This window comes from Accipiter gentilis, chromosome 24 (genome assembly GCF_929443795.1).
Source record: "Accipiter gentilis chromosome 24, bAccGen1.1, whole genome shotgun sequence".
Taxonomy (NCBI): Eukaryota; Metazoa; Chordata; class Aves; order Accipitriformes; family Accipitridae; genus Astur; species Astur gentilis.
In genome coordinates, this window is record NC_064903.1 from 2,496,471 (window position 1) to 2,511,111 (window position 14,641).

Consider the following 14,641-nt stretch of genomic DNA (forward strand, 5'->3'; position numbering starts at 1 on the left):
GTGTGGCGGTGGCAGTAATGGGGAGGTGTTGCTTTTCCCCTGCGTAGCGGCAGGATCTGAGAGGCACTGAACATCCGCACACGGTACTCGCTTGCGTGGCATGGTTAGGAACAGAACGGTGGTCTGTAGAAATGCTTGCAGTCTGGATTACATCATATGAGGGTGAAATTGTTATGGATTGGAATGGGGGAAGATTGTTTTACTTTGGCTGAGCGCTTTTTTCTGTGCTGCTGCTGTGCATGTGCTTGCATTGGGGAACTGAGCTTTTATTGACTGCTGGTTTTCTGTTTTCAAAGCTGATCAGTGGTGGTTCTATTGTAAGTGCTGAGGCAGTATGGGATCACGTCACCATGGCCAACCGGGAGTTGGCGTTTAAAGCAGGAGACGTTATCAAGGTCCTGGATGCTTCCAACAAGGACTGGTGGTGGGGTCAGATCGATGATGAAGAAGGATGGTTTCCCGCCAGCTTTGTGAGGGTGAGTGACTTTTTTCTTTTTACCGCTACAATGAATCACTGCCGAAGCTGCTCCAAACGGTCAATGAACTGAACTGGTTGCTGTGTTTGTTATCATTGATGCTTATTTCCAGTGTGCCTGTTTTCTGTCTGAAAAATGGGGGGCAAAGAAAGTTTCAAAAGAAATGAGTGGGGTATAGGGAGGCTGGAATAGGTGTTGTCTCTGCTTTTTATGCTCTTGGGATATGGAGTGACCTTTTCTGTGTGTCTGTTGTAGCATCCCTCCTTAAGCAGTTCTTTGGAAAACCAGTTAAGTATTGTGTGGGCTATGAGTAAATGATTTGGTGGGGCCTAGAAGTTCACACCAGCTACAGGTGACCCGCATTTGGAAGAGCTTTCTGTTCTGCCTGTAGCACAGGGAGGTGTCAGCTCCTGCTTTCCAAAAGTAGTGCTTCATTTTGACTCTTGAGCAGTTTTGGATGTAAAATTACTTCACTAATTAGTCTGTGACCAGTTCTGGTTATTTTTTTAAGGAGAAAAGGAACCATTTTGCTTGTCATTGTGGTTTAACTGAAACCAGGACACTTGTCTCTGTTTTTCTGCTGAAGCAGATTTTGCTGTACCCAGCTACCTCCAGTGGCGATCCAGCCTTTCACAAATAAGAAGGATTTGAGCACTTTTTTTTTTTTTTTTTGCTCAGTATGAATTAAAAAGCAAAGGGACCAGAAGATGCCCTTTTTGCTGTCATCAGCTCCTGCCACATTATTTGGGTGCTCTTGAGCCTTCCCTGGGGAGTCAAGAAGTCGACTTTGACCTTATGCACTTCCTTCTGCTCTCCCTTCTGTGCAGGGTTCGATAGGTGGGATCAGAGATTTAATTCCTTTAGAAGCTTAGGGGATATGGTTCAAAAAATGAAGTTTTCTTTTGCCTTGTAAAATTGTGTGAAAGATGACTCTTTCCTCCGAGCCTTCCAGGCAATTTGACAAGCTCCATAGCGTCAAAGGGAAGACTGTTCTCTCTGAAACGCACACTGAAGACCATGCTGCATCCCAAGGAGATGCCAAGTTTGCTTTGGTTCTCTGCCTGTCTTACCCTCCCTCTTTTGGGCAACTGCGCATCATCAGCATCCCTGTTTGATCACATCAGTTCATCTGGGAAATAACCACATGGATTAGGAAAGTTGGGTTAAAATGTATGAGCTAGTGTTTCCTAGCAATGTACAATGACCACCACCGAGGGAATGCAGACCTTTGCTCACTTCTGCCTCCCCAGTGCCCAATTTTTGTTTTCCCCTGGTGTACTCATGATACAGCTCTTGTGTCTCTCCTAGGTCTGGCCAGTGCTAAGAGTGAGAGATCAGTGACTGGAACTGGAGCCGGGGCTGCCTGCATGAAAAAGTTTATGCTGTTGTTCTGGCCCAGAATAACAAATAGTGTTTGGTATTTTGTTGAGTAGGACACTGTGAGTCTGATCCTGCAGCCAGTGAGGTAAACAAGTTTGGAAAATGGATTTGTATCAGCTGTGAGCAAGATGATAAACTTATTGCAGAAAATACTCTCACCTGTGTCACTAGCACATCTCATCTGTGTTCCTGGCTGGGAAGGCTGAATTAGAAATATCTGTCTTATTATTTTTGCTTGATTTAGCAACTGAAATATTCTGGGCCAGTTTAACTTTTCAGTGGATTGATCAGTGCTGTTTTCTTTTTGATTCTGGGGAAAAGATTTAATATCCTTTTTTGTGTGTTGTCGTAAATGTACTGTTCACGGTAGGTTTAATAACAGTCTTGTTTTGCACTCTTCTGTTTTCTAAAAACCCACACCAAACAACTAAACAAACAAGCCTATTTACTCTAATGCCCCAAAACCATGGATCATTCGGCTTGCTGAACTTTCCATCTCTCCCTACACTTTTCAAAGGCCTGGAGGATGATTTTAGAAACTGGGAAAAACAAAGGAGAGGAATCAATGAATCTCAGGCTGTTGTACAGAGATATCTGAACAACATCCTGGAACAAAACTTTGTGCTTAGGATCATGATGGCATTACCAGGCAAGTTTCTCGCCCATCCTGTCTAATGTCACAACCCCGCAGCTTGACTTTACTCCAACCACATCAATCCTTCCATCAGCTCTGCGAGAGGCCGGCTTGGTTAATCCATCTGGGATACACTTGTTCAGCACGGGCTGGGACCAGACACCTGCCCTGGGACCAACTGCTGTGCTCCCAAAGGCAGGGAAACTGCATGGTTTTGCTGCCATGAATGATAATTAATATTTAAAAGTGAGTACCAAGTATTTAAAAAATATGCAAGCAGACGGAGTTCAGGCACGGTTTGTCCACAGCTCTGCAAGGGCGGGCTGAAGGGGAAAATTTGCCACTCGGGTTTACAAAACAGAGCTGCCTTCTCCATGCAGCACTTCTCGGTGTGCTGCCACGAGGCAGCCCACTCGCTGGTTGTCCTGTGCTGAGAAAACAACTGCCATTTGGGCTGTCATGTTCTCCTCTCCTCTGTTGGCTGAGGTCGCTTGCTTGCCTCTTCATTTCTATTCTTGCATATTCCCCCCCTCCCTTCACTCTCTCTGTCTTTCTTGGTAAGTAATTTGAACCAGATGCCTGCAAAGCCTCTGGGGCCTTTAGTGAAGGTGCCTGTAACCCCGCTTTTGCTTGCAGGACCATTGCAGCAGGTTTATGCTCCTTCAGGGTCCTGTCAAGGACCATTTAACCTGAACCCTTTTCACTTTGCTCTTCTCTCCGTTTTTTTCTTGTATTTCTTCTTAAGCTGATCACTCTTTCACAATGAGGAGGCTGGGGTTTTTCTCTGTTGTACTTTGAGCCCTGCTTTTTTAAGATGATGCCAGAAAACTGCCTGATTTAGCCTGGGTGGTTCTAGTTTTACTTGAAAACTAATTGCTTTCCTTTATATCTATATTTCTCTTATGCAAGTACAGGAGGAAAAGGGAACAACATGTTGCGTAGCAGAGAATCAAAAGCAGTTCAAGTAAGGGATGACAGGACAGACCAGACAGGTATAAAACCAAATAGGATCGATTTCAGGATATTTCAGACTGCAGATCTCTTGTAGGTACTAACAGAGGGAGCAGCAGAAGATCACTGCAAAGTTAGATTCCTCTAAAAGATATTTGGATCACTTCTGAGGACAAAACTGGGCTGGAAACCTAGTTTGCAATGAGATGTCTGACGCTTCTTGCTCTCCAGCCAGATCATATGAAAATCTTTGGCAAAGCATTTGGCACTCGCAAAATCTCATAGCAGGAATAATTCACATTTGCAAGTGCAGAGGAAAACAGTAACCTGCTGATTCCCTTGGCCCCTTTTACACACATAGTTGGGGGGTTGCAAACAAAAAACACACTTGAATTGCCTGCACGTACAGGAATTGTCTCCATGCATAACACCTGCAGTTATCCTCTTAACAGCTTGAGACATGGCTAGAAGAAAGGGGGAGAGAGGAAAGCCATAGAGTTTTAGGAGCACAGGAAATTTCAAGGAGAAACTGGATGATAAAGCAATGCTTTTTGGGGAAGAGAAAAGGCACAACAAAGGAGAAGTAAAATTTGGAGCTAGTAAGCAATGGTGAATGGTTTCCTGCAGGAAGCCACTGCACTCGGGGAGAAAGTTATGAAAACCCGTAAGTCATTAGAGAGGTGGATGAGAACTCCAGAACTAGATTTACGGCTGAATAATGAGCTGAATTTAGGACAGATGAAGGTATCCATGTTGTATTTTAGTGCATGATATCAAATGAGCGTACTGGACAACCACAGGGTGCAACCATCAATCTTGTGATTAGCTGTACAGTGTCTTTGAATGTCCTGTCAACTCTTAGGAGCCTGAGAGGGTGGGAGGTACAATTGGAAAAAAAACAGCAGGAATTTTAAACAGGATTTCGTATTCTTTTAGTGGCGATGCTACTTGTTGCTCTTCTCTCCTTTGTGGATGGCATAGCCTTGGGCTGTCTTTACATGATGCGGTACAAATGAGATTTTGCATACCAGCACATCCACCTTTCACATCTGCTAAAAAAAATAGGCTTAGTGTTTGTAGGGAGTAGTGTACAGCACACAGTAATAGTCCAGTACCGCAAATGGATCAATTGTTGTACCTTATGGTCTCCTTTAGAAAATACAGTAAGTCTCAAAACAAAGTTTTGATTACAGAGCCCAGCATCAAGAATCCAAAATGGCCAGGGTGCGATTCAGACACTCCAAATGCAGGAAATCAAATGGCACCATGTTTGGGCTCTGACATATTTTCACTGAAAAAGAAATATAAAAATGAAAGCTTACAGATGTTTAGTTCTGTTAAATCTTTCTGTAGAGACATGGCAGAATGCACCCATCCTGGGCAGAGAAGGGGATTTATTTTGTTATAAAGCTCTCCTTAATCTCTTTGGATACCAAGAGGCAGACTGAGTTTCCAGAATACATTTCTTCTAACCTCAACAGCAGTGACTCTTCCTTTGTTGTATTTATGAAGCTACGCTAAAGAGCAAATCTGGGGTTGAGAAGGTTTTACTACAACTTCTTGTAGAGCCTGGTGACTGTTGAGTTGTTGTGCAGAAATGAAGGGTAATGGTCCTCCGAAGGCTTGAGCAAAGATGGTGTATAAATTCTTTGTGGTCTGTACCTCTTACATAGGAGAAAGTGTAGGGGTGGATCAGTGCAGCAATGCTTCTTGTTCTCTCTCATCATTGCCTAGGTTTCCCCAAGTGTTGTAATTTTAGATTGATTTTCCTGCTAAAAAGCTGCCTTTGACCCACTTTATTTTCTGCTGCTGAAGGAGAAGTGCTAGATAAATTGGTATAAGCTTTTAAGGCACTGTTTAGAAGGAGACTCTAAACCTGGAATCTTGTCTTTGTGCCTAGCAGCTCGTACACTATTGGGTAGGTGAGTTTAGCTTTTATTCGTAGGAGTTATGAATGCTCTGTATTGTAGGCGTAGTTCCAAGAGCCAGCCATATCTTGGTGCCCTGTCTGCTTTTTTTTCGCCTTTAAAATCTCATTGTATGTGTAGGGATCTTGATACAACAGCACATCAGTCACCTGCTTTTCCGTCCGCTGCAGTCATTGCATTAGCATTTACTTAGCGCCAATGGCAGTGGCATCAAGGTGAGATTTTCCAGAGAAAAAGAGGATGGTGCTGGAGTAGCATTCACCTGTTGGACAAACAAAACGGTATGTGCTGCAGTGCCTGCTGCAGTCGGTGCCTTCTAAAGGAGATTTTATTCTCCTGTGGCAAATCCAGCATAAAAATAGCTTCTGGTAGAGGTATCACACACAGTGCAAGCAGCACTCCACAGCAACAGGATGCACTGCAGACAAATTGTGGGGGTTTTAATTTTTTTGTTTTGTTTATGGGTTGTTTTTTTTTAAAGTCAAGCAGCATTTTAGCATCCAAACGCTGCCTGTGGTAATTGTAGCTGCCGTTATCGTGACAACTGACGCCACTCAGACAGCTCAACATCCATCAGATCCCCAAAGGTTCAAATGCTGGCACTTGGGCCCTTCCCTGTACAAGCTATCTTGCAGGTGCAAAACTAGTGTTTTGAGGCCATTCCTTGAATCAGGCAGACTAGGCATAAATCTTTGCAGCCCCTTCCCTGTCCTCTGGCAGACTGATCGTGAAGAATGATCCTTCCCCTGAATGAAGCAGTGGCTTCCTCAGCCTGGCAAGGTTTCTGCCATGAGCTGCTGGAGCAGCTGAGCTTTTGATCTTCTCTGTTGTGCATTACATATAGCATCACACAGCAGGGGCTTTTGATTTTTAGGAAATGGGGAAGGCTGAGCCCTAACTTACAGTATTTTGGTGAATATACTGTAGCACATCCAGTTTATTGCAGTGCCTAAGCAACTTTTGCTACATGCTACGTGGCGGAGCTCCAGCCCATGGGAGTCTGTGCATTTAGACTGCAGGAAACAGAGGGAGTAAGCATAGGCCAAGTTCTTTGGAACCATTTTTGTTCACCTTTCACGGATACAGAGTCTGAAGCTGTCCCTATGGGGTCCTCTTTTTTCTCATTTTCCAGAAATAAGTGAAGGGTATTTTTCACCTTGGGTAAAGGGAACTTCTGAGGCTGGGAATGGAGAGTTTTAGAGGGGAGAGGAAGAGCTGGAAGTGGATTTGCTGAATCTGGGGAGTTGCAGGAGGGAAAGAGAAGGTATCAAAGCATCTGTGAACTGGAGGGAAGTGAAGGATGGCAAGGCTGGAGCCAGATTGCAGAGGGAAAAATTCAGGCTGTGGGAGAAAATAGTGGTAGGACCACAGGAGAGAAAATCAGCTTGCTTCAACTGCCTTTCCTTCTACTGCCAAATGTCCTATTCCTCATCCTGGAAGAGGATACGGGGAGAAGACAGCCTGTGTTTCCCAGTGAACAGCATCCCAGCCACAGTCCCACACTGTCCCTATGCCTGCAGCCTGCCCACAGCTGGGACTGGCCAGAGCAGCTTCTGGGAGAACAGGCAGCATCCCTGTGCCTCTTGCCACCTGCCAGGTCCTCACCCCCTCTCTGAAGGCAGGGAAGGGAGAAGCATCTGCCCCAGGGCATTTGCAGAGCCCAGGATGGTCCGTGCCTCCAGCTGAGGACAGAGAGGCTGTTGCCGGATCACTGGAGCGATACGTGAAGACTGATGATGTTTTACTTATGCAAAGCTCTGCACCATGAGCCCTACTTGATTGCAAATGAGCAAGTGATCTTTTTAATCCAGTATAGAGTCCAACAGAGCATGCATATGATACAGCGCATGTGGCTGAAAACAAGGGCACAGCACTAGCTAACCACCAGCTTATGGAAGAAGTGAGAGGAGGCAAACCCTGCGGGTTATGGAGCAGCTCTGCTGAGCAGAGCAGCCTGGCTAGGTGGGTAAAATAGTCCTGAGGCTCTGTGCTGCAGCTTATTTCTGTAGGGTTAATAGAGTCCCGTACACTCCCTTGAAGTTGTTGTAGGGCTAATGACACTGTAAAACCCCTATTTGGTACCAGGTTTTGGTGAAGGTTGGGCTGCTCACACTGGTATTTGTTATAAAGTCGCTGGTGAGCAGAGATTGAGTGGAATGGCAGCAGCTCTCTGGAAGGATCTGCTTGTATCATTAATCTGCCACATTATTTAATTGCGAGCTAGAATCCACGATGGCACATTATCTGCTAGTTTTGTCCTTGTGAATATCCAGTGGAAGGAGATTAATAATCCAGATGGCTGGTAAAATGTTTGTTTTATCATGCTTTCTGATTATTATGAGACTATCAGCCCTCAGTGCCTATTCAAGTGAAATGTCCTCTATATACAGTGTATGCATTCAGCAGTCTAAATATATAATAATTACAGGTCAGCTAATGTTGGATTGGTGCCATTTGGTGATTTTATGCACCATTTGGGTATCACTGCAAATTGATAAATCACATTTCTACAGATTTTATATAAATCACATGTTAATATTAACTAGTACAATGAAATGATCACTTTCTCTGGCTCCCAGAACTGGGTCCTTAGGCAAAAGGGACTTTTTTTATTTGACTATTTTACTTTTATCTGCCTCTGCAAATTATTACGTTATGCAGGAGCTGGTCATGACTTCCTAATTAGGGTTGAATTTTGAAATGGGACTGTGAGCCTCATGATAAGCCTGTTCTCCACATGTAGAGTGGCCTTTTAATGTGAAACATCACTTAGGACTAGCATTATGCAACTTGAATTTTTTCTCTCTGTAGTTTTTGTTGGTTTCTTTTAATTAATTCTTAATACAAAGCATTTAAAATGGTTCTTAGGGCAAGCTTCATTGTTTGGCATGCTGGAACTTTTTAATGGTGTGGTGGAGACCCACACAGTGCCATATTATTTCAGAGCCCATGTTTTTTTGCATTGCAGAGGTGTTTGAAAAGGCACTGTAGGCTGATACATTACAGTAGGGTTGTTGATGATTGCTGAACAGCTGTTATTATTTATTCTTAAAAAAAAACACCAAAAAGGTGGCATTGGATGCAGTAATTTAGTCTGGTATCCCAACCCCCCATCTTTGCCAAGCCACAGCCCCTAATTGCTGAGGAGGATGGGACAGGAGCTGAGAGAGTCTTCCTGAAATCCAAGTGAGCCGCAGAGCTGTCAAGCTGCCAGGGAACTGAAGGCCCATCTCTGCTCTGTGGAAAGCCCCACAGGAGCTTCACAGAGGTGACAGCCACCCATCCTGAGCAGGGAAGACTGGGGAGATGAGGTAAAACTGGGAGAAAACTAGAGTTTTGAAGTTTCTTTTGTAAAAAAAAGATTTGCACTGGGAGGGAGGTACATCTGTGCTTGTGTGTCCAGTGTGTATGTTGGAAAAGCTGGGGAAGAGAGAGCCCCTTTTCCATTAGTGGCATCTCAGCTGTTATCCGCGGCAACGAAGGTCAAGCATTTCAGGCAGGAGAGCATTTTTGGGAGAGTCATGTGTGTCTAAAACATAGTGAACACCTTACTTACAGGTGACTGTGGACTGGGCTAAAATAGGAACCTTTGCAGCATTGTCTAAATCAACTAAATATGACATTTAATAAGTTACTGGGAAAAAACAGTGTCACCCCCAGTTTGCCTCTTCCACCTTACTGTCGCCTGCAGCGCACCATCGTTGCGGTTTGAATGAGCAGGTCAGTGAAGCATAGAGGATCTGGCTTGGAGTGGTGGTGTTGGGTCAGAGGACACAATTAACACTTCAAGTGCAACCTCCCCTTGCCCCAACACAGCCCAGCTCCTTCTCAGCACAGGCACAGGCAGATTTGAGAGCTGAAGTTTCAAAACCAGCCATACTGCATCAGACCAAAGGTCCATCTAGCCAAATTGTTGCTCATGGATGAGTACAAGTGTGTGGCGAGCCCACAGTGATGCATTTAAGTCCGTATTTCGAAGTATGCACGAGCTTTTCTATGTCCTCTGCTTCAACGGTCTGTCAACCGCAAAAAGTATTCATGAAAACTGTCATTGGTAAGGTAGATCGCCCCAGTTTATAGATGGGGAAAGCCTCCACCAGTTTGATTGGCCCAGGGTCAGCAGCAGAGCTGCCAATGTAGCTCATCTTTTGTGAGTCATGGTCCAAATTTCAAATGATTCCCTGGAAGAATGATCTTTGCTTGAATTACAGAGAACTTTAGAGGTTAAGACAGAAAGCAGGAGTGTTTGAACAGTGCAGTGGGATTAATCCTTTCAGCAGCTGAGGGTGGAGAGCGTGGGGTGGAAGGCACATTCAGCTTCCTCTGTTACCGATAAAAATGTTGCATTTGTTTTTAACCTAAAGCAGAAGTCATCTAGACTGGAACTGTAGGGTTTTTCCTTTTGGGAACATGGATCCTAGCAGGAAGGAGCAAAAATTTCATTAAGGAAAAAAGTAGGACTCCTGAGATTCCCAGATGTGGAAGCAGGGAGTGTTCCTGCAGTGCACAAAAGGCAGACCAAATTCTGAGGTTTTCAGAAATGAAAGTTTGCAAGCTTGCTATTTGCCTTAGAGTTTCAAAGCCTTTGGAACTGATGCTTTCAAGGTTCTCCCGCCCCCCACTATTATGATTAGATCTTTCCTGCTTTATTTTTTAAATGAAAATTGAATTTGTTCTCCTGATCACTTGACTCCAGGAGGTAGAACTTTAAAAACATCCTCTGTTGCCAAACTGGCAGGAGTGTCATGAAACTTGGTAACAAGCTGTTCCAGTTGGGTTTGGGAGAGCTGCAAAACACCTTTTCATCGTAGCGAGAAGGCAGGATGGGAAGTTATTTTCAACTTCAGCCTACAGGGTTGGTTACCTACATAGGTCCTGCTCGATTTTCAACATATATTTGGTTTGGAATGCCAGTAAAGCTGTCATGAGGACATATCCTTCAAAGGACTCCCCATGCAATTCTGTCCTTCCCAGGTCTAGCCCATTTTCTCTTCTGAGGATGGCCCCAGGTTTTCACAGCAGAGCCCCCACTAAAATCAGTGTCACTGCTGTAAGTAAATTGGCCCCTGAGGTCGCTTTGGCAGTCTTACACCGGCATGGCAGTTACTCAGAAGCAGCACTTGGACATTTATTTTTCAGCATAAAACACTGCTCATGTACGTGAAACATTGCTCTATCTCAATGTAACTGAAACTTCTTCCAGAGCAGAGAGTGGGGTTTGCTGGGAAGAGGCATGTTTTCTAACATGGCTTGTTTCTCTGAAGAAGTGACATTCTTCTGAAATTCATTTTAGTGTACCAGGAGAGATTTTGCATGCTGGATTCCCGTATCTTTGGGTGTGATTAGATCACTAGCTCAGTGCCTCCCCTTGCAGTGACCCAGGCCTCAACCAGGCCTTCCAGTGCTGATGGGAGTCCTACAAAAAAGCCTTTCAGAGATCCATGTGCAGCCCCACGATTGGGAGACAACATGACCTAGTCCATCTTTGCAGCAGATGCCAGGATGGAGAACCCCATCCTCTGGGAGGGACCTGGGGAAAGGCATGCAGAGCTGTTCCCAGGCATGCTGCATCTCCAAGGGGTTTCCCTGTGTCCAGATTGGTATAGCTGGACTGGCTGGGGTCACTGAAATGCCCTTCTGCAGCACCCAGGCCTGCTTGCCTTTAGGACCAGCCCTGCTTTGACTGCAGCCAAGCCACCCTCGGTGCTGCCAGTGCTGCAGGACCACAGGGCCATTCTGTTCCTGGATGCACCCCTTCCCCCTGGGGTTCATCGGGACATAAGAAACGAGAACTGACAGCCGTATTCAGTGGCTTTCACTTCTGCTCTGTCACACAAGACACTAAATTGACTCTTGGCTGCGCTGTCTTGGGGAAAGGTATCAAGCCTTTGTACTTCAAGAGTGGCTCCTTCATGCAAGGGGAGCAGCGCTGAGGTGGGAGGAGGGCTTATTTCACCTCCTTTGCAGGCTTTGGCACATCTCTCTGGTCTTCTGATGTGCAAAAGGAGGTCCCATGTTGGCAATGCAGGGTGGGTAACAGGTAGGAGATTGTGTGGGCAGAGCAGGCAGGATGCCCGGATCCATCCTGGCTCTGCCACTCGCTCCATTAGGCAAATGGGCTACACTGGGTTTCCTGCCCTGGAAAGTGCCTGGCACTGCCAGGACATGGCATGAGCACAGCCTGGGTCAACAGCTCTCTGCTACTCTGAGCACAGGGTTGATGCCTCCAGCGGGTCCTGCTCCACTACTGGCAAAGAGGGCATCTTGTCGTTTAAACAGGCACTGCTGCCCTACGCCCCCTCGTATAAAGTCCCTGATAGCTCCCGGACACAGGGCACAGTCGTGAGCAGGGTGGAAAGTCTGGCTTTTTATTGCTTTGGGGTTTTTTTATCCCCTAAGTTTGAGGCATCATTAACATTCTGCTAGAGAAGAGATGGGTTTTCTTCAAACGTCTCTCAACATCTTGGCCTTTGTAACTCACTGTAGGATGACAAAACGTGGGAGCTCTAAGAGGTGGTTTAGCAAAACATGATATTGGTTAGGAAAGCAGGGAAGGAACATGGGCAGGTTTAGGTTTTTTTACTTTACTAATTTATAGGAACACAGCCCTTTACAATCTGTTAAAACCAAATTTAAGCTGAATAATGGGAAAGTATTAGAAACTATTAACACTGAAAAGAAGACTGAAAGACCAGGTTAATGATGCAGTTTGTGTGGACAGTTTCACTGTTTACAGATAGTTGTATTTTTATGTTTGAAAGCCTCCAGTATTTGGGGCTTTAAATGCTGAGGAGAAAAATTGCTTCATTTACATGACAACTTAAGTAATCTCTGTAAGATAGCAGTATTTCTGTCTGGTTTAAGCTTTATTTAATGTTTGTTTACAGACTATGCTGAGCCCAATTTTAGTTGATCAGAGTTATTTTAAGCAGGTTTTACTTGGGGTGAAAGGTAACAAAAGGAGGCACTTGATCCGTATGTGCAGAGCACAGTCTTGTTCAAAGACACAGAAACTAGGAGGCAGCGTTATCTTTTAGTTTACAGGCTCAATGTATGTTTTTTATTTGGTAATGGAAAGAAAATTCAGTGTGCTGAAAATGCAGTGATCCTTTTTCATTGCTTTTTGCAATTTGTCCCAATTTAGAGTATTCAGTGCCCAGGGGTGCTTGGTAACCCGTCCAAAGCTGCGCTCAGCCCCCCTCCCCCCCAGGTTTTAGGAGACTTTATTCAGCCAGTCTGGTCTCAGTGTGGTTTAGGGATCACAGTCTCGGGGTGCTGAGAGAGGGTGTTTGCCTGAGTGAGAAAGGCTCTTCATGTGACATGATGAGGAAAGCTGCTGTGAAATGAAAATCAATGCTCATTCACAAATCCTGGCCGGGGAAGTTTACAGAAAACTCAGTGCCACAACCTGGTGAGCCTGGGCTGATGTTTACATCTGGTTCAGAAATCTGAATGAATGTATCTTAACCTTCGTAAATCAGTCACCTGTAAAGGGCTTATCCCTCCTCCCAGAGGTTTCTTCCTGTTTGGACTGATGGTGGAACAAGTGGTGCTTTACACTAGTAACTGCAGTTTTCTTTAGGTTGGTCTGTTTTACATACATACATCTTGGTTCAGAGCACTTGACAGCATTCAACAGTCCAGTTACCCTTTCACATGATTATTTTATATTTGGGATCAAAACTGTCAACACTTGAAATCCCTTTGCTTACAGCAGTGTGTGGGGAACCTTTTGGGGCTGGTTGCACTGGTATAAAAATGGACTGTCTGGGCTGTAAGCTGTTGTGGACACCACGGTGCATTGCTGGCAAGAGCATCACCATTGCTGTAAGGAGGGGGTCGATCCAGCGTCTCCCAGAGTCATGCAACCCAAGACCCAGGCTTCTTTCACTTGTTGGCTTTCTGATGCTTTTATGAATAAGCCTGTTGCTCTCCTCTCTCCTCCTCACAGCTATGGGTAAACCAAGAAGATGGAGTGGAGGAGGGAACCAGCGATGTGCAGAATGGCCATTTGGATCCAAGCGCCGACTGCCTCTGTCTCGGCAGGACCGTTCAGAACCGGGACCAGATGAGAGCCAATGTCATCAATGAAATCATGAGCACAGAGCGCCACTACATCAAGCACCTCAAGGACATTTGCGAGGTACGTGGGAGCTGTGACACTGGGGTACTGCAGCAGGACGTGGGATGGGCTATTGAGAGCTAAGGACTGGGTTTGTCTGTGAGTGATGGGGGAAAAAGATGCAGTGTGTTTGAGTACTGTGTCTAATAGAGGAGCAGCGTCTGTCAATAAGTATTGACACTTCTGAGAATTTTCTGCTGGATCTGATAATTACCTCCAGCTTGTATTAACTAAAAGTACAATTTTCTGACCCTTTTTCCATGCCGCTTTGACTAAAAAATGATGAGGTTGAGATCCTTCAAGCAATCCTCTTAATTAAAAGCCAATGCCAACTACTTTTGAAATTGTGATTGAGGAAATTAGGTTGTAATTAAACCAATTGGTTACCCATTTTATCTGTGTCTTTCATATTGGGTTCACAATTTCCCCTGGCTCAGGATGGGCCCCATTTGCCTTTTCTTATGGTGGGACTGAGAGCAAAATGTTTTCGCTGTGGGAAATGAAGTATGTTACCTTTATCCAGTATAAGGGCACCAGTAAGCAAATGAACTTTGGTGACTGGCCCCATGCATCTTCAAGTTGGTTCTTCTTCATTATGTTACAATTAACCTCTACAACCCCTTACTGTCCGGCAGCATGCAGAATTAGTGCCATGAGCTCAGCCCAAAGTGCCGTGCGTGTGGTGCTGGGTGTTTAGGAAGGGGAATGCATGGCTGCGCCGGAGAGTGTTGCAGGACAGCTTGGGCTTTGTGTGTAGAGCATACACTTATCACTAAGAGGCAGAAGTTTGTTAGCACTAAAATCAAAGCCCATGGCTTTCAGCTCATCCCTCTGAATGTTTAGGATTTAGCGAGCCTGTGCCCAGTCTTTGCAGAGTCAATGTGGTGAAGCCCCTTGTGAATTCTGCTTAGAAAAATGTCTTCCTCCCTTCATGCTTGCTACTTTTCTATTGACAAGGCGAAGCAGCCATCCAAAAAGCATCTATGACGCTTTTCAAATATGAAAGAGTCTTGGGATTTCAATTTGGAAACAAATGAGCTTAATTTCACTGTGCTATTTCAGTTAGAGGGCTTTGCATTGAAGAAGGGAAGAACTGCAGGAACTTTTCCACATATTGTTTCTTTTCCTGCATTTACACTCTTCTTTTGAA

At 45.0% G+C, this 14,641-nt stretch overlaps 1 protein-coding gene across 9 annotated transcripts in view; it reads left to right on the forward strand.

Moving 5' to 3' along the window:
• ARHGEF9 (Cdc42 guanine nucleotide exchange factor 9) overlaps window positions 1-14,641 on the forward strand; it is a 221,991-nt gene that overhangs the window by 153,651 nt on the left and 53,699 nt on the right. For all 9 annotated transcript variants that reach the window (XM_049827609.1, XM_049827610.1, XM_049827617.1 and 6 more), the window contains 2 exons: window positions 297-476; window positions 13,321-13,512. In XM_049827609.1, the coding sequence (XP_049683566.1) occupies window positions 297-476; window positions 13,321-13,512 (372 nt within the window). The remainder of the gene's footprint in view (window positions 1-296; window positions 477-13,320; window positions 13,513-14,641) is intronic.